Raw genomic sequence first — 25,369 nt, 5'->3', positions numbered from 1 at the left:
CTATATTGTTATTTATATTAGATGATCTATTGTTCTCTTGTGAGTCATACCAATGGTTGAGATTGCACCGATAATATAAACGATTTAGATTGCATTTATATTTAATACAGTTGATATGCATATAAGAAAAAAATAGTGTTCAATCAATACGTCTCAGAAAAAAATAGTGTTGTAGTGTTCAATCAATAAAAAATACAAAATGTATTTTTTTGAAAAAACAATACAAAGAAATTTAGATTTTGTTGTTTAATTTTTTTCACTTCAATAAAATCTTATGTTATGAAAAAAAAATAACAATGAAATCACGATTCCGTTGTGTTAAGGAATGTGTTAAAAAAAATACAACAATTGAATTGTGATTTTATTTTTATGTTTGGAGTGATAAAAAAATATATAATGAAATCATGATTCTATTATGATAAAAGATACAAAAATGATTCACAACTAAATTATGATTTTATTATGTATTTTATTTAACGAAATTATAATTAAGTGAGAAGGACTTAAAAAGTGGCCAGCCACTTGGTAGGGGCCCAAAGCAATTGGAATGGGCCAATAGCCACTCCCCGAGATTAGCCCAAATAAATAGTCATGTAAGCTAAAATGGGCTAGAAATCACCTTAAAGCCCAAACTTGAACTTCTCTCACCTAAACTAAATAGTAACAATCAAAACACGAAAACAAAAAAGTGTAACAACAATAAAAATAAATAAAAATCTTGATTCATTTGCGTGATAGGCAAGGAAACGAGCAAAGACTGTTTCTTCATATAACACAGTCTAATAGTTACAGCATAAAATAAAAATATATCAGCATAAAAAACAGTCGAATTGTCAAAGCCAATGAACACTCGTATGTTCAACAATGTTTAATAATATTTAATTATTCCTACACTTATTTTAACGCTACAATTAAAATTTTAAAAAAAGTCCTAACTAGACACGTTAATAATAAAAATTCATTTAGGAAAAGTACATTTTTATGTTAGATTTCATCTACAAAGTGTATTTATCTCATTAAAATTTGATTTTTCAATTTTATTTTATTATTCAAAATATTATATATACCAATCAATTTTTTTAAAAAAAAATTGACTTACTACTTTATTTTATTAATATTCAATTTTTTTTATATCTTTAACTTTCTTAATTTAATTTTATTACCTATTATTGAAAATTAGCCTACTAATTGGTTAAATTGAATTGAATTAATATTTTGAATATATTATTTTTTACATAAAATGTTCAAATTAATTTTTAATATATAATTTTTTTCATCAAGAATTCTTAAAATAGAAAATGAAAATTATGTGTCAAAATTGAAAGTAGAAATACCAAAAGTGTGTTGACTCAGCCCATGTGTTGAATAGGGCATTATATGAATTATGCATTCTTTAGTGGTCCCTCTTTGTTATATTTCGAGTCAAATAATTTACCTACAACATCTAAATACTTTCTAGTTGGTGCTGCTCTCTAGTTTATTGGCCACTCACATCTAAATGTTACACTTGGTGTGCGCACCTTTAATGGGTTAATGCGCTAACTAATTTACATTGTAGGGTGGAAATATGTTGAGTTAAGTTAAGTTTTATAATATTTGAGTGTGATTTATTTCTAAATTTAACATCTCAACCTGTCCCTATTTAAATGATATAACTTCTATATATGATTTGACTTTTTTTAAAGTTTAATTTAGATCATATAGATATTGAGCACATGACAGTAATATTCCTTATATTTTAAATATTTACACATCTATTTCATTTTTTTTTTCACCCTACTTAAAAATCTCAAATTTTTACATTCTCATTACATTGGCACCACTGTGTCCCAAACGATGTTAACGAATTGTGTATGTAATTGACACATTATGTTTTAATGATTTTTTATTCTCAAATGTCTCCGTCCCCATCCTCTAAGCGACCATTTTCCATAACTCAACAAAAGTTGAAGCTTGTTTGTGAATTTGCAGGAATCCAAAAATCAACACTAGAAATCAATGCTAAAAAAAAAAAAAAGAGATCTCAAACAAGAATAAAAAAGGGAAACAAAAATTTAAAAATAATATTACACAATCTCAAACAAGAATGTGATTGGGAGGGAAGTCTTCATTGATCAATTGAATTCTTCGACATAGATTAATCATCAATAAAATTGATTAATATTTTGTACCAATAATATGAATATATAAAAAAAATAACATATTTATATGTTGATAAGTCTTGTTTTGAACTAACATCATGTGAGATAATTATTAATAAATAATTATATCCCTTAAATATATGGTTAAGGATTCCATCTCAAAATTCTTGTGTAAAGAATAACGTATGTGTTAAGAATACTCATTTCTTTAAATAAATTTCATTACTTTGAATAATTAGTTTTTCCCTCTCAATTAGAAAATATTGAGTTTACTCCCCTCCTCCTCCCAAGATAAAGTAAGTCTCATGTCTCACTCTTGATTGACATAGACCTAATTGTAAATGAAAGAAAACTGAGAGTTGCGATTCAATTAATGGAGTTTAAATCTATGAAATTAAAATCACACAATTACACCATATTAAAAAAAAACAATTAAGCCAAAAACTAATATATTAAGTAGACCACACTCCCTCAACATTTATTTAATGTGAAAAATATTAATATATTTAATTAATTATCTCATGATGTCCAAAGTCCATGCCTTGTATTACGTATTCCACATATACCTGTTGATAATATATGTACACCATTGTGATTCAGTGATGAATTTATATGAAAAATGCTAATAAGTATTCTTACAATATTAGTTAAAGAATTTAAAATATAAGTATTTTTATTAAGAAACAAAAGATTATATTATATTATTTTTTTTTTAATTTTTTAATCAGTATCATATCTCAAAATACAGTAATTAACAGGATCCATTAAATCCTGGAGCCGGGAGGATTTGACACAACGGTGGAGGTGGTTATCCTTATGTTCATGAAAATTGAGAAAAGGGAAACAGCATAGGGTCAAAATTGATAGCCAAGAAAATTATGGTGTGGTGGGAAGGACATCACATTCATCATTGTCATTAAAAGCAGACAACCCAGCTAGCCTGCACTACATGCAGCAGCTTTTCAATGCAGTACCTTCAAAATTATGATGGTTAAAGCTGCCCATTACATGTGTGTCACGGTTGCTTTCCAATCAGTGCTTGTTGGTGCTCTTTTTTTTTTTTTAATTAAGCACCTAACCAATCCAATGCCCCTCACCAAAATCTTATATATGTACACTTGCTAGCATTGATTATGATCTAAGCAATGTGAAGAACTTCTCTTTCAACTACGTAATGCTGCTAATGCATTACCGGTGGGAAACCCACGTGAGTCCTTCTGATTGTGAAGTGGGTAAGCCACTGAGTCCCATTGGAGAGATTTGGGAAACAAAAACGATTATATATGCTTCAATATGCATGCCCAAAGATGATTACACTTTATATCTTATGGATATAATTGGTTCTAATACAAGTCTTTCACTAGCTATTATGCTTGGAGTATTGCAACTTTCCAAAGTTTTAAATTTATGGGCACTGTAATTTTTTTTATTTAAATATTTTTTTCCTAATTTAGTATATATATTTTTTTATTTTTGTTTAACTTTTTTTTAGTCTTTATAAAATGTATTTATTTTTTTTTATCTTTAAAGTACTTTAAATAACGTTTTGAATAGTAAAAATAGTGTTTTAAACATTTATGAAAATGTTACCTAAATCCTTTGAGAATGAAAAATAAAACAAATATATTTTATAAGAATTAAATCAAAAAAATTATAGGAACAAAAATGAAAAAATTATATTATATAAATAAAATATGTTTAATTCAAAAAAATTTATAAGCATAGATAATGTAAAGAAAATTCATATTACCATTTAATTAAATTATTATTATTATTATTATTATATGATAATTTTGTGAAATTTTATAATGATAATTTTGTTTATCTTAAAAATGATTTTTAATGTTAAAGTTTTCATAATGCATGCGAATTTATCCCAAAATAGTAAATTTTATTGGACCACTAACGGCAGCAGGAAAACTAGGAAAAACCTATAAGGTTAGATTTTAAGTAACTCTAAGATAGTGATGGGTGATTGTAAGGAAGGAACCCCACACTTCTAGCTCTGTCTATAGAATTAATGTTTTGGTCGAATCTGGATAAGAATTAAGATATTACGCAAGCTATTCGACACTCAACATTGGATATTCCGGATTGGGAGCCACGTCTTATGTTTGTTTTCTTCGTATTTACACTTCCTTAGATCGGAGTCTCTTATATGATGATAGATGTTTAACACTTAACAGTAAAAATTATTTTTTTTTACATGTAATTTTTTATATCACTCTTAAAATATGAATAATTTAACTTACAAATCTAACTTATAAGATGAGATTTATTTTTACTTATATATTATATATGTTTTGGACCTTTGGTTATATCAATGTGACATCTCCAAGACATCACTTTGACGAGGATTAAATATATCAAACTTAAATTTTGAACAATTGAACATCTACATGTCATAGGATAACATAATTGGATACTAGGTGGACAATAGGTCAACAACAATTGCTAAAATAAATTATAACCTTATAATTTGAAATTCAACCTAACTTAATCCTATAAAATTGTCTTGTTAAGAGTTGTCCCACTCTTATATTTTATTTTGGTTGTGGGTGTGAGATCTTTGACAATAATGTCCACAATTATGTATTAAAACGTTAATTTGAAAATCAAACACCCAAAAATGACATTATATTTTCATGTCTCTCATCTTCTTTTACATTGTAAATTTATAATATCATTTATCATATTATATTTCTTTTATTATCTTTATTATTTTTTTATCTCTCTTCTTCTTCACGGTGTCTATGCTCCTTAAGGGATATTTTGATGGAAAATAATAAGAGAATGATCTTATACTGTATGAGTTGTTACACCATATTTTTCGTAAAATAAATTAAAAAGAAATTTTATTTAAAAATAAATAGAGTTTTAAAAAATGATGAGGTTTTATAATTAAATAAATAAGGAGAAATAAATTTATTAATTAAAATAATGGTTTGAAGGAAAATAAAGAAGGATGTTTTATTTATTCATTGATAGAAAATAAAATAGATTTCATGTTTATAAAATAATAAAAAAGAGTAAATAATAGGTTGAAAGTACCCTAACTATAAATAGAGACATATTAGGTCAGTTTTTAGACGATACATCTCTACGCTTTCTCTTCCTCTCAAATTCATTTTCTCTTCACCCCTCCCAAAACCTTCTCTTTTTCCTGCATACACTCAATCCTGTTTTAGTAAAACGATGATCCTGGACTTGTTAACTGTTGTATTATTGTGAAATTTGAACAGAAGGTTCGAAACTTATTTCTGCATACACCCATCGTTGGGATTTCCAAGATAATGTTTGTGGTAGAAGAAATGTCCCTTGCACTGAACTTTCTCTTTTTCGACATATACCCAAACCTATCCCAGTGAAACTACGATCTCGGATACGTTAACTGTTAGATTATCCTGAAATTTGAACACCACCTTCGGAACCCATTTTCGCATATTTTTATCGTGACATTTGCGAAATAATGTTTTTCAAAGAGAAATTAGTCTCGCATGTTGACAGTAAAATGGAGGCTACAATCTCTTCCATTTCTCTCTAACGCTTGAAAACCCTAATAGAGCAAATAGAGGAAAAATTTGAGGAATCTTAGGGAATTGCTAGAGATGTTGTTATCACTGTCGGACTACACACGTGAGCTCGCTTAGAGGTAAGGGATGAGTTTATTGCAATTGGGGTTATAATGAACATGTGTATGGATCCTTAGGGGATCAAATTGAGATTTATTTTAGGATGTTTATTGAATTATACTTTTTCCTTTATGATTATAAATATGATATTATTGTGTTTGACAAACTAATTGATGTCTTGATGTGAATTGGTTGATAAAATTGAGTGCTCTTGGTGTTTTCGTGTTTTTAACCTAGAATTTTGATTCATTGATTTTGATATGATTGTGTGAAATTATTTGAGAGATTTTACTCCCCATGTTGTGAGAAGCATTTTTGTATAAATTGTTTATACTTTGGACAATATTTGCTAGATTGACATGATAAATTGTTATATTGAGATTATGAAATTGTGCCCAAGTGATAAATTGAATATGTGATGAGTTGTGAGATAACATGGTGCTTTGAGATCATAACATTGTTATTGGGATTGAGTATAAGTGCGAAGTTGAACATATGTTGATTTGTGAGATATACATAAACATGTAATGGCGGATTGTGACATTGTGATATATTAAAATTGTGGATATGAAATTTGATTGTGAATAAGTGTGTGGTTAACACTTGATGTAACAATACATGTGTTGTGAGCTATGAATTATATAACCCGACTGGTGTTTACCTTGAGAAAAATGTTTATGCGCAGTGTTAAAGGAAAAGTGTAAGATTCCTAGATAGGAACCTAAAGTGTTAAATTGTAGCACAATGTGTTAAACGTGTTTGAAACACGAGTGTGAGGTCGTGAGTATTGTATAATTCATGAGTAGTGTCTGTGTGCAAAAATTATTTTAAAGGTTGAACCTGAATCAGGAAGGTGAGACCCTAACGGATTCTTCGGAGTCCAAGCCTTAGGGGTAAAGACACTCAGTTAGAATGCTCTTTTAAACCTATGTTGATCCCATATGATTGGAGTATTCTCGTAAAACAAATTGATCCTAACTGGTCACCTTATGATTGTACTTAGTGAGAGTGATCTGACATACCCATTGTGTGGTGTGTCTTGTTATGTACTCCTAAGCGCCCCGATGTGGTTTTTCACTGACATGATACCACATTACATATAGGCTTGAGTTTTAATATAATTGTTGCATAACGTCTGCTAATTGTTTATTATAAAATTGATGAGTGTTATTACGTCTTGACTCGAATGTGTGATTCATGTGTAATGTGATTGGTGATTGAAAAATAAATTTTAAATGGTAAAGTGGTGAAGTGACGTGGATTTATTTTGATCATGTATTTGTTTATTTGTATTTTTTTAGAAACGTGATAACTTACTCCCTGTGTGCTATTTGTGTTTGGATCATATGATGATCTCGAATCTTGTGTTCGTGAAAGTAGATGACTAGGTGGATGACTTTAAAGAACCTCATGCTAGAGGACGATGAGACGCAATGCTCTGATAGGATATGACGTTGGGGATTAGTTTTATTTTAATTGTATGATATTATTTTATTTTATTTTACCTCATTGATTTAACAATTTTTTTTTGTAAACTTTGACAACTTTGTTCTGAGCCGGATATGCTTTTAATAAGTTTTATTTGGTAATAATGAAGTGAATGTGAACCTTTTATCCACGTGAATTTTTTTATATGTTTGATTTATTTATATGTATGTCGGGGTAGAGGGTGTCACATGAGTACTTGGCCTAGTCGAATACCTAGATATACCCTTAAGACCTTTAAAATATTAAAGCATGACTACCTCATGAGAGTACTTAGGTGTCTGGCTTGGCCGAACAGTTGAGTACTTAGGTATCCTTAACCATGAGGAACAAAAGCAAAGTGTTCGAGTATTCAACCTCAAGCACCTTCACCTTCAAATGCAACAGTAATCAGGTATTTGACACCATCATGTACCCATACAAACCATAGAAATGTGTGCTTATGAGGTATTCAAGTACTCGATCAAGTCAAATATCCTAATACCTTGCATGCTATATATTCCCTCTAAAAGTATTCAAGTACTTAGCCTAGTCGAATACCCGAATATCTTGAACATTATATATTCCCTTTAGGAGTATCCAGGTACTTGGCTAGGTTGAGTACCCAAATACTCTAGAGATAGTAAATCATGATTAAAAGGTATGAGACAAGATCCTAAGAAAGAGCTATTAAGACTATCAAGAAAGTCTTTAATGATAATTATGAAAGTATTACCTAATATGGTATAAGAGCCCATAAGGTCCAAACCCATTAAAGTACTATAAATAATTGTGAGAATATCAAGGTAAGATATTGTTTGTTGCATTAAATATTCATTTATTACTCTCGTCCAAGATCTGACCCGAGCGTCAGAATACCTTTAGTAGGAACCCCACCCTCTTGACCAGCGAGCACCGAATACTAGAAGAAAAGACCTTGGAGAAGGAGCAAGCTATATTGGAGAAAGACTACATGTCTACCTTTTTGCAGGTATAGATCTCATAGATTCAAATTATAGCATGTGAGTATAGCGATAAAATATAAAAGGTTATGGATCACTATTCTTAATTCGCATTCATCCCCTATAAGTGTGGCTTGACGATAGAAACCCTTAATTAATGTTGATAGAATTATTGTCTACTTTCTAGGAGACTCTTTTAAGATAATGTGATTAAGAGAGACAGTTATAAAGAATAAATTTGCTTAATAAGATATTAAATTTATAATCCCCTAACATTAGGTAAAAACCTCTCAAATGGACTATCTACTAATAATTGACTCAATCCATCACAAGATTAATTTTATCTTTAATCTCATCTAAAACAATTCATAATCTACATATGATAATTAATTATTTTAAATTTTCGATTGATGATACCAAAAGATAACATAATAATTATTTATTATACTAATTTACAATAAATATTTTAACATATTTGACTTACTTAACATTAGCCGGTGTAAATCCGTGTGGGATTTTATTTGTAAAAATAATAATTACTTAATTAGAAGTGTTTCTAACAAAAGCAAATATAACTTTCAGCTAAACATCTTAATGAAAGAGTAACCCAATATTTTGCTATTTTGTGGATGGATAAACTATTGATTGTTGAATTAATAGCAAATTGTTATTAAGGGATCTAACTTAATTGATTGAATATGGTGATTGTCCAATGATTGACCTTTTTGCTAGAAGTAAGGTATCCCTACAGCCTCAAGTCATGAGACTAATCCTCGAGACCTAGAGATTATCGAAGTGAGCTTTACTTCTCTCAAAAGTCTTCTTCGGATGCACAACTAGAAAATTAAACCCCTGCTAGCATGTTTAAGAAACTCAATCATCTCTCAACTCTACTAAACCTCGTTGGTAGATTTTTTTTTCTATACAATGCTATTGATACAAAATACTTATCGATATTGTTAAGGACTAAACAACATCGAAAAACCTAGTTAGTCACATGATGAAATTTGTTTCTCTAACAATTCTTTTTTTGATTCACAAAATTTAAACATAAAATCTTAGTTAAAAGAATTAAATTCAATATTATTTAAATCAATAACCACTTGTTTAGAGTTTAGACAAACTTAAAATTAAGTACATTATTTCAGTTCTTGCTTCTACCGTAACATCATTGCAATTACAAGTTTACAACCTACCTCGTGGTGAAAATATTATCTCCGGAACCCTCTTTCATTATCAAGTCCTTAATACCCTATTACTGAAGAGAGATATCTTATCTGAAAACTTCATTTGCAAGTAAAGTCCCCCGAGATTCCTAAGTAATAATTTTTTTTCCGAGAATATATATCCTTTATTATGGTCTATCGTGCTTTTCTTCTGAGTGGCTGAGTACCCCGATTCCTTTCCTGCTACATTGCTTTCTGAGGGTAATTATTGATTTCTTGTTGTCCTCTATCATACTATCTACTATTCATTATGATCACTCCACTTCAACCCTCGTAAGGACACTCATCTTATCCTTTGTTTTTATTCCTATGATCTGTGCTAATTTCTCAAAATATGAAAACTTTTATTTTTTTAATGAAAATTTGTATTGTTCATTTAAATTTGAAAGAAATTTCTTATAAACAATAATCTTAAATAACTTTTAAATAACTAATATATATTTAATTTTTATTTTAAGTTTCTAATATTTTTTTTCCCAAAGTTCCCTATATTAAAAGTTTTATTCCAAATCTCTTTTGTCACTTAAGTGATGATATAATATCATTTCAAGGACTGATATATATTGAAAGAACAATTGAAATGATGTCACATTATCACTTAACTAATAACATAAATTTAAAATAAAATTTTTAATATATCAGTGATTCTGAATAATAATTTATTTTATCAAAAGACTTAAAACAAAAATTGAATATATATCACATATCTCAAACATATTTAAGACTAAAAAATAATTTAAAAATCAAAGTGACTATTTGTTTAACTAAATAGACACCACTCGAAAACTTGTGAATTTTTAATAAAATGAGATCAATTGAATAAATATGGCTTTTCAAAAATAAACATAAACTGCTAATAAATAAGAACATCCTCTATACACAATGAACTCTATTTTTTTTTTTTCACTCTCGAGTCATTTACAAATTCATTTGCCTTTGCTTTAATGCACAAGAGGTAGAAGTAAAATTATCATTATAACAAAAAAAAAGTAAGACTATCATTATTTAAACATAATTGTGTTGCACGAATACTCGTGCATCTGCGCTATATTCGAAGGAAATTTGTCGTGAAACCCAAATGATACCAAAGTCTCATCATTAGTAAAAGTGTATTAAGCCTAATAAAGCTAAGTGTATATCTACATGTTGAAGATATTGTGATATTTTCCTTCTACTTTTTCGTTTTCTACTGTTCAAAAATCCCTTTTCATCAACATAATGTTCATCATATTTAATAAATCCGTGTTCTAAAGGGAATATTCAGAAATTCAGACAGTTCAACTGCTTATTTTATTAGTCATTTGTGACTTCTTCAGTCATTCTCTAAATTTCTTGCATGTGGTCTTTTGGTGCCCCTTTTACACTCTTTCACACTTGGTTGTCAATTATCACATTTCCCTGTAAGCTTTCTTCTGTTGTTTGATCACCCTCACACTGATCCAACTTCTTTTGAGAAAGTCTCATCTCAATTACAATTAGTATCACACTATCACTATATTCTTCTAAACCAAGAGCAATGCATCACAAAATGGTTTCACATTCACTTATGCTAGTTTAGTAGTTTGATTGTGAGATTCAGCATTTCAGCTGTTTGATTTGTTCTTCTCAACTACTTTTGTTGAGGTTGTTACTTGTGAACAGTGCTTCAAACTTTCACAATTGCCTAAACTAATAGCAATGATCACAAAATGGTTTCCAGTTCATCAATGCTAGTTCTTTTTATATCCGTAAGAATGGAACACAGTATTAGGGGTTACAATACTCACACATTTTGCTCGACTAATTGAGCTAGACCCCTTGGTATTAATGCTAGTCTTGCTGTGAGATTCAGCTGTTTGATTTGTTCTTCTCAACTACTTTTGTTGAGATTGTTACTTGTGAAGAGTGCTTCAAACCTTCACATCACAAAATGGTTTCCATTTCATTAATGGTAGGTTTTTTTTATCTGTAGAAATTAAACACTGTTTGATTTGTTCTTCTCAAGCACTTTTGTTGAATTTGTTAATTCAAAATGCCAACTACATATTTCCCACTAAGGTGGGAGAGCACTGGGGACCAATGGTGGTATGCATCACCAATAGATTGTGCTGCTGCAAATGGCCACTATGACTTGGTTCGTGAGCTGCTAAGAATTGACAACAACCACCTCTTCAAGCTCACTTCCCTTCGCCGAATTCGCCGCCTTGAAGTCGTGTGGGATGATGAAGAACAACAACAGTTCAGTGATGTTGCAAAGTGCCGCTCACAGGTGGCACATAAGCTGCTTCTTGAGTGTGATTCCAAGGGAAGAAGCAGCAGCAAGAACTCTCTCATCCGTGCAGGGTATGGAGGGTGGCTAATCTACACTGCTGCATCAGCTGGTGACTTGAGTTTTGTGCAGCAACTTCTTGAGAGGAACCCTTTGTTGGTGTTTGGAGAAGGAGAGTATAATGTCACTGATATCTTTTATGCTGCTTCAAGGGGCAAGAGTTGTGAGGTTTTTAGGCTGGTTTTTGATTTTGCAGTTTCTCCAAGGTTTGTCACTGGCAAAGGCGGGGTTTTGGAGGAGCATGTTGGTGGGGATGTTCCTCCTGTTTACAAGTGGGAGATGAGTAATAGGGCTGTTCATGCTGCTGCTAGAGGCGGTAGTGTGGAGATTTTGGTGGAGTTTCTTGCTAATTGCTCTGATGTTTTGGCTTATAGAGATGCTCAGGGATCTACTCTCTTGCATTCTGCTTCAGGGAGAGGGCAGGTTGAGGTGAGGTTTTATTCATTTTGTTGTCTTTTAGGTTGAAATTTTTAATTAATGTTTCATATTTATGCATCAATTGGTTGGTACTACTTTATTTAGTGTGTTCTTTTTCTTTAACTTCCTTCTCATTGGACCTTTAGCTGATGAACTATTCTTGTGGAGTAGTAGGAGCCTCTTCAATAATTTCTGCTTAGTTCTGTTTGCCAAATAGGAAAGCATAGAGTAAATCCTTACTTTAATCCCTGATATTAAATGCTATATATGCGTAGGTTGTTTTAGTCCCTAAAATTTCTCTTTAGTCGCTCCAATGACTTCGTCATTTGTTAATACTTTTCTACTTCTTTTTGACTAATGTTAAGGAATAGTGAATGATGTTTTCTAAAGTTAGGGACAAGTGAAGTTTCAGTAAAGTCAATGATTAAAATAATTGGCACAGATTATATAAGGGATTAAAGTGAGGACTTACTATAAAAAGCATATCATGTTCTTTTAGGTGTTGATTGAATATAAGATGCTTTGTGATGCAAGCTATTACAAACTCCTTGCATAGAATACTCACTCTGATTACTTGAGTATGAAATAACAATAGAATAAAGATAAGATCTAAACTATTAAATGTGGTGATACACTTGGAGGAAGATACAGTCCACTCTAGTATCCCTTTGCTTTCTATTCATATGTTTTGTTGTGGTGGTTTGACATTATATCAACTATTCATGGCACTTGTGCAGGTGGTCAAATACCTCACATCATCCTTTGACATTATAAACTCCACAGATCATCAGGGAAACACTGCTTTGCATGTGGCTGCTTACAGGGGCCAATTAGCTGCAGTTGAGGCTTTAGTTTCTGCATCTCCTGCATTGATCTCTCTGAGAAACAATGCGGGAGAAACGTTCCTCCATAAGGCCGTGTCCGGTTTTCAGTCCACCTCATTCAGAAGATTGGACAGACAGGTTGAGCTTCTGAGGCAGTTAGTGAGTGGTAAAAAATTTCACATAGAGGAAGTCATCAATGTAAAGAACACTGATGGAAGAACTGCACTCCACATTGCCACAATAGGGAAAATTCACACTGATCTTGTTAAGCTCCTGATGACTGCTCCATCAATAAATGTGAATGTGAGTGATGCCAATGGCATGACCCCACTTGATTACCTTAAGCAAAGTCCCAATTCAGCAGCATCAAATGTGCTAATTAGAAAATTGATTGCTGCGGGTGGAATGTTCCATCATCATAGTTCAAGAAAGGCCATAGCCTCACACATGAAAATGCATAGTATTGGAGGCAGTCCTGGAACATCATTCAGAATCTCAGACACTCAGATATTTTTGTACACGGGAATTGAGAATGCATCAGATGCTAGCACTGATCAGGGAAGTGCAGGAATGAGTTCTACTTCATCAGAACACACTGCATATGACTCAGCAGCAGAGAACAGACCCCCAACAACAAGCAAAAGGCCTTCGGTCGCTGCCGGGTTGAAACGAGTCCTTCAGTGGCCATTGGTGAAGGACAAGAAAGCTGAGGGGATAAGGAAATCAATTGATGAGGGTTCATTGGACTCATGCAGGAAATGGGACATCACAGATGAAATTCCAACCCCACTTAGACAAAAATTCTTTAGGCATTCTGTGCTTCCTAACAACAAAAGGAACCTTTCTGTGAGGAGTTACCAGTCAAGTCCAAATGCTAAGAAGAGATTTGCTTCAGGACTGGTACATGTAAAGGTTTCAAGAAGATCAAGCTCTAGTTCTTTTTCCATATCATCATTTTCATCACCTAGATCAACGGATAATAAGCAAAAGGGTTTTTGTGTTGACAATGATGTTGCTGGACCATCTTGCTCAAATCACCAAAATGATAAATCTACAAATTCAGGGAAGAGAACTTCTGTTAGCAAAAAGCTAAGGGGTCATTATTTCTGTTTCTCCAAAGCCTCAGTGAACAAGGAGCAAGAAAGTTATTGTTACAAGGATCATGATGTTTTTGTGAATGGCTTAATTGGATGAAAATTTGCTTATTTCTGAACAGGCTATTGTCAAATACAGAAGAGGAAAAGATGCTGCACCCATGCAAAACTACACTGTCAAGATTTGAGGGTGTCTAGTGCATTCATTTTGTTTGCAAGTTTTTATAGATAGTATGTGATGGAATAAGATTTGTTCATCCAATCCTTACCTCTACTTGTTAGTGGAACACTCCATTGTTAAAACGTGCTTCTTATTATCCTATCGACATCAAGTTTGGTGTGTTCAGTTAGAATCAGTATTGCACAATTACTATGTATATTTTTTATGTTCGGAAAAAGGTAAAAGTTATGCACTATATAATTGTAGCCTACGGGCAAAAAACGATTCAAAGGAAATTAGGCCTTATTTTGAATAGTTTAAGTACTATTTTAGCTTTTATGTATTGTATATGATAAATATTAAAATTTACAATAAATAAGTATTTTTAATATATAAATTATATTATAATTAAAATTTATAATGAACAATATGATATGTTTTTTTAATTATTGACAAAAAATTTAAAATAAACTATTGAAATTTATTTTAAAAATTCAAAATAGAGGAGAATAAATAAAATAAATATTTGGTTAAGAAGAATAAATATACAGATAAATTTATTAATGTTGAGAAAATCATGAAGAGTAATGAGAATTGAAATCTGTGAAAATTGGAAGAGTTATTAATGATAATTTTATTTTGATTTCTTAATTATAATGTTATAAGTGGGAAATATCATAGATACAATTTTTTTGATTGAGAAAATTATGCAGATTAATGAGAACTAAAAGTTATGAAAATTGGTAGAGTTGTTAAGATTCATTACAATTAAAATATAATTATTCTGAATATGAGGGGAGAAAATTATATAAAAATTGGCCTTTAAAGGGTAAAATGAGGACAAGTAAGCTAAAATGCTGAAATGGCAAAATTGCATCATTAGATATCGTTTATATGACCATATTATTATTTTTAATTGATTGGAGTTGAACTCATGTATACTTAGGGGTGAGAATAGGTCAGGCCAACCTATACCACCTGACCTATATAAAGTCTGACCTGAACGGACCTATTTAATTAAAATGTTAGGCTCAAGCTTTTTTAAAAATCTATTAAATTAAATAGACCAGGCTTAGACTTATTAAAAAGCCTTATAAGCCTGATAGACCGACTTATATATATATATATATATATATATATATATTATTTTTTGAATACCAATATATAATATTATTTTTTGGATACAATTATTTTTTTTAAACTATAAGACTTTGATTACACTCCATAACTTCTATTCATATAATCAACAACTTTAATTACAATTTAGGTGTGAATCATGTACCCTTTTATATTCCTCATTATTTTGATTGATTTCCCTTTTTCTTTAACTTTCCTATTACGTTGCTATTCCATAAAATATTAAATATTTATTGTGAAAAAGACTTTTAAAAAGGTTATCAGGCAAGACCAGACTTTTAAAAAGGTCAGGTCGAGTTAAAATAAAAATCTTTGATAGACTATAAGTCAGATTCAGACCTCAAAGATTCATCGTAGGCTAGACTCGGGTCTTTCAAAGTCTGGTTTGGCCTATTCCCACCCCTATGTATACTATATAATAATAATATAATTCTCGCTTCATAATTTGTATATTATAAATTAATACATATATAAGTTAATTTTTCATATTTTGATATTTTTATCTTTTGCGAGCCGAATTATTTAACAAAAGCATGCCAAAAAAAAAAAAAAAAAACTGATTTACTTCGCAAATTGAATTAGCCCGACCCCTAAAACATAAGGGCCGATTTGGGCTCGCCTGATTGCTACCAAGCAACTGAGCAAGCAGAGCTATTTTTGCGAGGGAAATCATCCCTAAGACCCTAACTGACTTTCCGTATTTGTTAATCAAACCTCAGGAATTAGGGTTATGTTTGGATTTTTCGAAAATAATTTTGTGAATTTCAATGTACACTAACGAATTCCAGTACACCAAATGAACAATTAAAAAATCATATGGTTGTCGTATTTTTTGTGATAGTTGATTTGCTTGATTGGGATGAGTTTCCAGCAAATACACAATCAGAAATCATTATTTGATAAACAATTGCACCAAATCATCGAGTTAAAATGAAAAAAATAATTATATTTTGTGTGTTGAGAGATTTGACATTAGTTTTTCATTTCTGGCAATTAATTCTCTTGCCAGGCAACACATGTTGCTTTGCTTGAGTTTTGGTTGTTATGTCTGCTCTCAAGCCCATTTAAGGTTGCTTTCCTTTTTGTAACTTTTCAGTGTTTTTAGTTGCTTGGAGGTCCTCATTACTACAGATTCAGTACTATGCCTCTGTTCATATGATGGTTTTATTTTATGCCTTGAGCAGATCTGGTGAATCATGTTTTGGTGATAGCATTCTTATTAATTGTATTGCTTGCACAAGCTTTGGATATTTATCAGAATAGATGACGAAAATATTAATTTCTTGATATGTCTATAGCATGCGTTTGAGGGCGAGCCCTGGTGCAGCGGTAAAGTTGTGCCTTGGTGACTTGTTGGTCATGGGTTCGAATCCGGAAACAGTCTCTTTGCATATACAAGGGTAAGGCTGCGTACAATATCCCTCCTCCATACCTTCGCATAGCGAAGAGCCTCTGGGCAATGGGGTAAGAAGTTTTTTATGTCTATAGCATGCGTTTGTATTTGACTGTTTCTTAGTAGTTATGACTTATGAGTCTTATAATCGGTTCAAGTTTGATAACTTAATGAGTTTCCTTTAATCCTTCTTCTAATCATGTAAGTTTTTACTCTAGTTCTCTAACATTGTGCTGGGCTATTAGTTTTAAAAATTAAATCTACAACCTTAGTAGAGTGCATAAGTTCTAAAAATCTATTGATTTGTGATGGGTTGTGAGAGGTAGGGAAAAATGCTTTTATAGTATGTAACTATGTATGGACATGACAATAAGAATAGATGTAAGAAACCTTTTTCCTTCCTTTTTTTTTTTAATCTTTTGTTTTGTTTTTTCATTCTAATGAGAGAGTAAGGGAGGTCAGAATGGGAAAATTAACCTTGTGGAATCATGTGGGAAGTGGTATGTCATGATGCATTCAAATAGAATAAAGATAGTCACAGAGTGTTACATATTGGCATGTTGACAAAGTCAGCTGTACTTCAGTTGCACCAGCACCTATGCAAAGATGAAACAAAACCAATCTTACTAAAAGCAACTGAAAAATTAGCACTTGATGTCTAATTTACACTAGCTAGCAATGTTATTTTGCTTATGGTGTGTTTGGTTGAGAGGATGAAAATAGAAGAGAGATATTTAAATTAATCTAGAGTACAGAAGGTGTGAGATGGATCCTATTTCTTCTGTATTTCTCTCATTTCCTCTTCTACCAAACACAACATTAGAGCTTCTTTTTTCTTATTGTATGTAATCAAAATACCAGTGTTTTTTCAATCCATCTCTTTCTTTCATTTATTTGAGTAGATTGTTGATATCTTGAGCAAATCAGTCTCCAAGTGTTATCTCATCAGCTAAGGTCTAGTTATGTTATTTTGCTTGGATTTTACTTTTTTTCCTATTGTATGATGTATACAATCAAAATAACAGTGTTTTTTCAATTCTTCTCTTTCTTTTATTTGAGTAGATTGTTGATATCTTGAGTAAATCAGTCTCCTAGTGTTTTTTCATAAGCTAAGATCCAAACACATTGCTTTGCCTGAGTTTGAGAGATGTAAAGAATGAAGTTATAAGGTAGTTGTTATTTAGGAATATTCTGCTATGAAGTCTATGATTGAAAGCATGAGCATGTTATAGTTAGTTGTGTGTAGATTCCTCTCTATATGCATATGTATGAATTATGATCTTATACACCCATTCAATCGAGTCTACGAATTTCTAACTCTACCATTATTTTTCAATTTTTCCTTTCTTTTTTCTCATACTTCTCTCTATTTTCTCGCAAGTCTGATACCTCTCGGGAGACATTTTTAACATCAATGAATTGCCAAAGTCCATTGTCATCACAATGTTGGGTGCTTTCGATCGAAATGCCGTATGAAATATGAATATCATATATTAATGCATTGTCTAAATAATCAAAGATATACACCTTCATGAATTGGATGCTTCACATCATATTACCAATTTCAATAATTGCGTGCAAGCATCTACATGCTTAGAAAATGTAATTTGACTTGGTACCAAATTAGATATTTAGTTGACTAGTTCCAAAATGGAATCTACTTTAACTATATATAAATTCAAATCTAACATTGAAAAAACATAAGATGCGACTATATAAGTCTAAGGCAAGATCGATCCATATGGATGTAATTATTCTTAGGTGTTGCATCATTCTTCTTTAAAAAACAGGGTATTACATCATTCTTACTTCATTTTTTTGTCTATCTGTCATGCACTCATATCCTGACAGATCTAGGACTCTGACTATGAGGATAATTTATTTAAAAAATAAAATTAATAATTATTATGATGAAAGAAGTAAAATAAAATAAAATTTAGGAATTCAAATATATTAAATTAGGCAAACAAAACATATACATTTAAGATAAAAAAAAAATTAATTAAGGCAGTATTATAGATTTAAGTTAATTGAAAAGTACGTCCCGACTTTAATTCATAAAAAAAATAAGGACTAAGACATCTTACCCAAATTAAAAAATAAATTCATTCTAGATAAACTTTTTCGGTTTTTCCTTGCAATATAAATACATTGTCAACACCTGGGATGTGCTTAGTTGAATTCACCCACAGGATCACTAAATATCAACAATGAGTAGCAGATAAAGTAATGAGCTGGATACTGAGAGAATTAAAGCTTGGACAATGAAAGCAAGTCAACTAATGTTCTTCGTAGAATTATGTAGCACAGTAATTGGTTGGCCAATTTGGCATAAAATTCAATTATCATGTTTTGCTATAAGTTTCAAATTGTCCTTACTTGTTTGGTGAATTAATTTGGGAGTTTCTAGTCAAAGATCTCTAAGTTTAAAATAATAGTATATAAATTCTATTAGAGCAACTTTGACCTATCTTACTTCAACTTCCTCATTGAGAATAAAGAAATTAATATGACAGCCATATATACTTACATTGCACTTATAACCAGCATTGCTTACATGAGAAAAAAGGGATCCCGATGGGCATTTTGCAGGTCCTTAAAAAACGGACCCTAACATCACGTCAATGAGAATTTCAATATTAAAATTGATCTTATAATTTCACTAAGGTCTTAGTAAATCTGAGCAATTAACCTTTTTAGCGTTTATATTATAAAAAAATTTGATCCCTAATCTCTGTTAAATTTTACTGTAAAAATTTATTAAAAAAATACATATGTAGCATGCTACCGCTTCCTTACTATTCATCCATCCTAATCATACATTTGAATTATATTTGATAAAATTAATTAAAACATATTTGATAATTAAAAGTTGTAGTTGGTAACTAAAAGCTATAAGTTAATTTATTTAATTATAAATGTTTAAAAAATTATCTAGCTGAAAAATATAAAAATGGTATAAGTGAACATAAATATTTATGTGATATTTTTATATAGATTTTAAATTTATTTTATTGATAGAAATATATTTTAGAATATTTATAATTTTAATTAATTTTAAACACTTATAACTTTCAATTTATAGATCACTTGTTTTAATTATATTTTTACTTTCAATTATTATATTGTTTATATATTGTGTTTTTTAATATTTATCTTATACTATATCCTAAAATATTTTCAATTAAATTTAAAATAAATTAAAAATAAAATATTTTTAAGTAAACATCAGGCATTAATTATATAAGTTAATTAGTGTAAAGGTTAAAACGTATTGAAGTATAATATTAAAAATAAAGAATGCGAATAGAGTAATTGTTAAAATAAATAATTTAATATTAAAAATAATAAAATAAGGCCATCATCTAATTAAAATATTGAAAGAGTTTATGTGAAAGCTAATTTTGATTAGTCTATTTGGATAAATTTCTCTATAAGAACTTATAAGAGAAGAAAATATATAAGAGAATAAATAAATTTCTTTGTAAACTAAAATTAATTTGTAAAAAATTTCTCATATTAGTTTCTCTAAAAATCTTATTTTAACTTATGTCTTAGCCAATTTTAATTTATAAAAAAATTATTTTCTTTTTTATTTTATTCTCCAAGTTTAAGCAGAAATTTATCCAAAAACAAACATATATCTTCTAATTTTCAACTTTTCAGGAAACTGTTGCTAAATAATTAGTTTTTTTAGTCCTAATTAAATAATCAGTTTCAAATTTTTTCAGCAGTTTGACTAACTCAAAAATAAATAAAGTCTTATAAAAAATTATTTTCATTCATATAATCGATCTTGAATAATAATACCTCAACGATTTAATTTTAACTTCACTCTATTAACCACTTGTATTTAATTATTTTCTTAATCAGTTTCAAATTTAAAAGCGCTTTTCATAATACAAGTATTTTTTAAGTTTAGACATCCGAGTTTGAAAAAACAACACGCAAAAGCGGGTATAACAACCGCCCAGTAGCTGAATTCCGGTCAACTTTAGTTGGCAGTATATGTATGATATTAAGGGTTGACTATAAAATGGGAAGAAAAAAAGAAGTCAAAGTCATGTTTGTTATGTGTGGACTGTATGACTTAGCTTAAAGTTTCCACAAAGTACAATCAGAAAGTTGCAGCTGCAGGTCGACAATTTATCAATTTGGTCCAAGTTTATGACTACAATACATTATCTTGACTCTTGAGGGAGGATGATGATGGGTCCAGTAAATGCCGCGCACAATTTGCCTTCAATTTCTCAATTGTACTTATCTGTTCAGACGAGGGAATTTAAAATTCTCATAAATTTTAAATTTTAAGAATTTTAAATCTTTTAATTAAAATTTTCTATTTTTAAAATTTTATGTTTGAATAAAAGAAAATTAAAATTGTGAGGATAAAAAAGAAAAATATAAAGAGAAGGAAAAATATGCTTAGTATATTTCGAAAGAGAAAAATATTGATGCGGAAAGTCGCAGGGAACCGAGATATAACAACATACGCCGACAAGCATCTCTGTCGCGTGATAGGCAGCCACGGCTGTTCCGTTGACTGATAGGTGTAGTTCTACGTATTCCCCTATATCCGCACCCGATCGACACACCGCGAGCTCAGACGATGTGTCTTGAAGTAGAGAACGACGTGAGGAAAGAGTCACAAATTCGAGAACGTGATTTCAGAAACTTTTCAAGTGAAAGAGAGGATGATAAATACATGAATATTTTGGAAGGTTCTTCTATCAAAAAGAGTATTTCAATTTCTCACCTTTTGAAAGGAAATTAAAATTTCACATTTTTAGTTGTTTAAAATTCCAAAAATTTAAATTCTTTATAAAAAAATATCCAAACAATAAATTTTTTATTAAAAAAATAAAAATTATCAGATAAATTATTTTTCTCAATTAATATTCTTTATCCAAATGCACTCTTATTGTATTAAAAAGGAGATATATTGTGGTAATTGGATTTTTTTTACTAGGATATTTCTTTTCTCTTTTTTTTTTTTAAAGAAAGACTAACATCAATTTATTCACAATAAACTATTCAATATAGATTGGGATAAAATCAAACTAGCATGAAATCTAGATACCTTTACAATGACATGGACAACTCAATTAGCTTGTTTCTTGGACATACGAACCACACCATTTTGAGATTGTTTGAGCAATTCCTTGCATATAGAGATGAAAATAGTTTTAAGCTTGAATTTCACCTTAGTTAATAACATATGATCTGAGTTTGACCTGGTTTATCTTACATAAAAGTTTGGCCAACAAGGCTGTTTAAGAGTTTATTTTGTAATAATTTAACACCAAAATAGAAATCAAAATTTGTAAGTTAGGCTTTATGAGTTTTTTTACACTATATAAATATATTTTTAAGATTTAATATTTATGATAACTTATTTTAAAATTTATTTTTGTTATAAAATTTTCAAATAAGATAAATTTATCTTTTAATAAATTTATTTATAAGTTTTACCTTGACTTTTTATGTAGATCAAAATATATATGTTTAACATTTAAAAAGATAAAATGAATGAAAAATTTAATGCAATATAACATATTTACAATAATAATAATAACAATAATAATAATAATAATATTTATTTATGATTTTTAAAGAATAGGTTAGCCTATTAGGCCTGAAGAGTTTTTAAATGGCTTAGGCTATGATCTTTTTAACTAAAGGACTTTAATAAATGGCTTGGTCTAGTTTAATTTTTTAAAAAGTTTGACGTGACCTAGATTTGATATAGACTAGATCATAGGCTCCTAATGAGTAATCTTACCTATTTTTATCTAATCAAAATGGATCCAAGTTGAATGTGATTTGGGCTATCATTTGCTAAACACTCAACAATGTGCTTGCAATCAAATTCCATAATAACATGTAGATTAATTTCTTTGAACCAAGCGATGGCATCCACTAAAGTTATTGTTTCTCCCTCGAACACTAGTGGGGAAACATGCTTGCATGATGTTTCAACCAAAACAAAATCTCCATTACTCTTTCGTATGCACAACCAGCACCAAAATGTTGTTGCTCCCTGAAGATTGCAACATTAGTGCTACATTTAAGAAATTATGTAACATTTAAGAAACTAATACTTCAATAGCATCAATCTAGACACCATTGGCTCCGACAAAATTGTGGGAGCTTTGAAGACTGTTCCTACTGAAGAATATTTCATATTTTTGAAGGTTAATAGCTTGACTAAGGCATGCTCAAATTGATTAAGAATTAATGTAAAGACTCACCTACTTTTGATTAGTCATACAAAAAAAGGAAACAATCATCAACAAATAATCAAATAATAAAAAAAGTTTGTGAAAATGGAAGTACCTCTACCCACCTTAATACCATGAATATCATTCCTAACTTTTGCTTTTATTTTTTTCAATAAACATGAATGGTCTTTCATACAAATAATAGAAAAGGTAAGGTGATGATAAACCCTATTTTACATATGATTATTGATGGGGTTTCTCGCACCATGTAGCTATCTTTAGCACTTTAAATGATTATTTCTCATCTAAAAAGTGAAACTTCGAAGCAAGATGGAGATGACTCTTTTATAGAAAAGAAAAGGAAGTTTCAAAAAGAGCAAGAAGCTATCCTAGAGCATGTGGCACAATTGTGCTTAACTATGCACAGTCGTGCATCTATTTCACACCCCTGCTTAGGGAAAAGGGCACGGTTCTGCTTCACTAAAGCATGGTTATACAAAAGGAAACAAGACTTTGATTCATAAACGAAGCATGATTGTGAATGTTGAAGCATGATCTGCATCACTTGAAGTCTAGTTTAGAAGGAAGAAGAGTGCTTCAAAGCACGACTGTGCATATGCATAACCCTACATAGATGATGCCTATAAATAGGAAGAGGAAAAATTTGGGAAATTTGTATCTTTTGTTTGATTTTGAAATTTATTTTCTCTGACTGAGCTAGTAATAGTAAGAGAGTTGTGGATTAGGGGAAAGCATAGAGACTAATATGGAGTCAAAACTTGTAAAGATCTTCCTCCCTTTTTGTACTCTATATCTTTCATTATGTGATTTTAAGCTTTCCAATGCCTATGGCTAGCAAAATTCCTAAGCTAGGGTCTTGATGTAGGGAGATATCTGTGAATCCAATTTCCTCTATTTTAATTGAATCTCAGTTTATTCAGTCAATTGGATTTTAATGTAACATTTCACTCTATTTGGGACAGATAAGTCTAAACCTTAATTAATTAATTGCTAATTGATTGATCCGCACAGTAATTTTCTCGAAACATTATGAGCAAACTTGAATTTCTCATCTAATTTATACCCTAAATAAACAACTAGAGGGTGTTTGTTTTATGGATATTTTTTTTAGTCTGAAATTATTATTCCTGTGAATAAAACATGAGAATATTATTCTAAAGTATAATATAACAAATATGTTTGATTAACTATTAAAATGTTTTAGAATATTTTTTATATGCTCAGGAATAATTAAAACATGTGTTTGCTTGATTTTTTTTTTTGTAAAAATATATATTACAATTATTGAAATATCCTTGTTATTAAAGTTTATTTTAAAAACATAGTTATATCCGAAGTAGGTACAAGTATAACACAACCCACAGGCAACCTAACAAATAGTGTCTAAAAAACGTTACTACAACTCATAATAGTTCCTTTTGCAACCTTACGCTTTAGAACTCAAGCATTGTCGCTGCCACAGAAGTACATGTATACTTGCTGCAAATCAAATAGTCAACAAAAACACACAAGTAAATTCAAGAGAATAGCCAATTTAAAATTAAAGTGTTAATATTATACAAAAAAAAATAGAATACCTTTTTAAAAATTATTGTGAATAACTTGCATGAAATTGACTGTAAGTGAAAGTGGCACGGGAACAAAAAGCGTGAAAATGAGAGAAATTATAACACGTATATGAGAATAACTATTGATTGAATATAGGTTAAAAGTAAAATTATTATTTACTTAAATATAAAATATATTTGAGATTAATTATTTTATTATTTTATAACAAATGTGAAATACTTTTTTCTACTGTATTCTTAGGAGGACTAGAAAATTTATCCCTGAAACAAATGTCCGTGAGAAATAAAATTGTCAACAACTAACTCAATTAACTATGTCAATAGCACGTGTACGTGACGTAAGACATTTCTCTGAATTGGTAAAATCAAATTTACTAAATAATATTAGAATTAAGATTTAAGTTAGAGAACTAAATTCAGGAAAACAAAGGAACGTGTGAACTCATCTTAAATGAAACAGTATCTCATCTTCCTAAAAAGTTCCTGCTAAAAAATAAATAATTTTTCCCTATTTCACAAGTTCTTTCTTGTGATGATGGACATGAGATTCACAACACCTTTTTCCCCTAAAGCTAGATTTTGTTTTGTTCACATCTGAATGCATTTGTGCCTAACATTCTTAAAGAAATAAAGATATAAAAATAAAGGCACAATTCGCTTTCATTGCCGTATATGTTGTACTAAGTCTTTCACATCACCCATATAAAACAAATATAGACAACTTTGCCTTTCACATGACTCAGAAACAAAGACACTATATATATATATAGTCGCCGTATACTCAGTACGTTGATGACACAG

The 25,369-nt window shown here is 30.1% G+C and overlaps 1 protein-coding gene across 1 annotated transcript; it reads left to right on the top strand.

Moving 5' to 3' along the window:
* The first annotated feature begins 10,603 nt into the window (after positions 1–10,603).
* Positions 10,604–14,541, top strand: LOC114389642. The gene is made up of 2 exons (XM_028350360.1): positions 10,604–12,162; positions 12,888–14,541. The coding sequence occupies exons 1-2, from the start codon at positions 11,437–11,439 to the stop codon at positions 14,166–14,168; spliced, it is 2,007 nt and encodes a 668-aa protein (XP_028206161.1). The 5' UTR covers positions 10,604–11,436; the 3' UTR covers positions 14,169–14,541.
* Positions 14,542–25,369: the final 10,828 nt, after the last annotated feature.

Source organism: Glycine soja, chromosome 16 (genome assembly GCF_004193775.1).
Source record: "Glycine soja cultivar W05 chromosome 16, ASM419377v2, whole genome shotgun sequence".
NCBI classification, from domain to species: domain Eukaryota; kingdom Viridiplantae; phylum Streptophyta; class Magnoliopsida; order Fabales; family Fabaceae; genus Glycine; species Glycine soja.
Note: the sequence above shows the minus strand (reverse complement) of the source record. Positions and strands in the feature narration are given on the sequence as shown.

What these genes read in the sequence shown, in the direction of transcription:
- LOC114389642 (XM_028350360.1), top strand. Translation starts at nt 11,437, where the DNA reads ATGCCAACTACATATTTCCCACTAAGGTGGGAGAGCACTGGGGACCAA. An exon ending in CAGGGAGAGGGCAGGTTGAG is followed by an intron (nt 12,163 to 12,887) that starts GTGAGGTTTTAT and finishes GCACTTGTGCAG; the next exon opens with GTGGTCAAATACCTCACATC.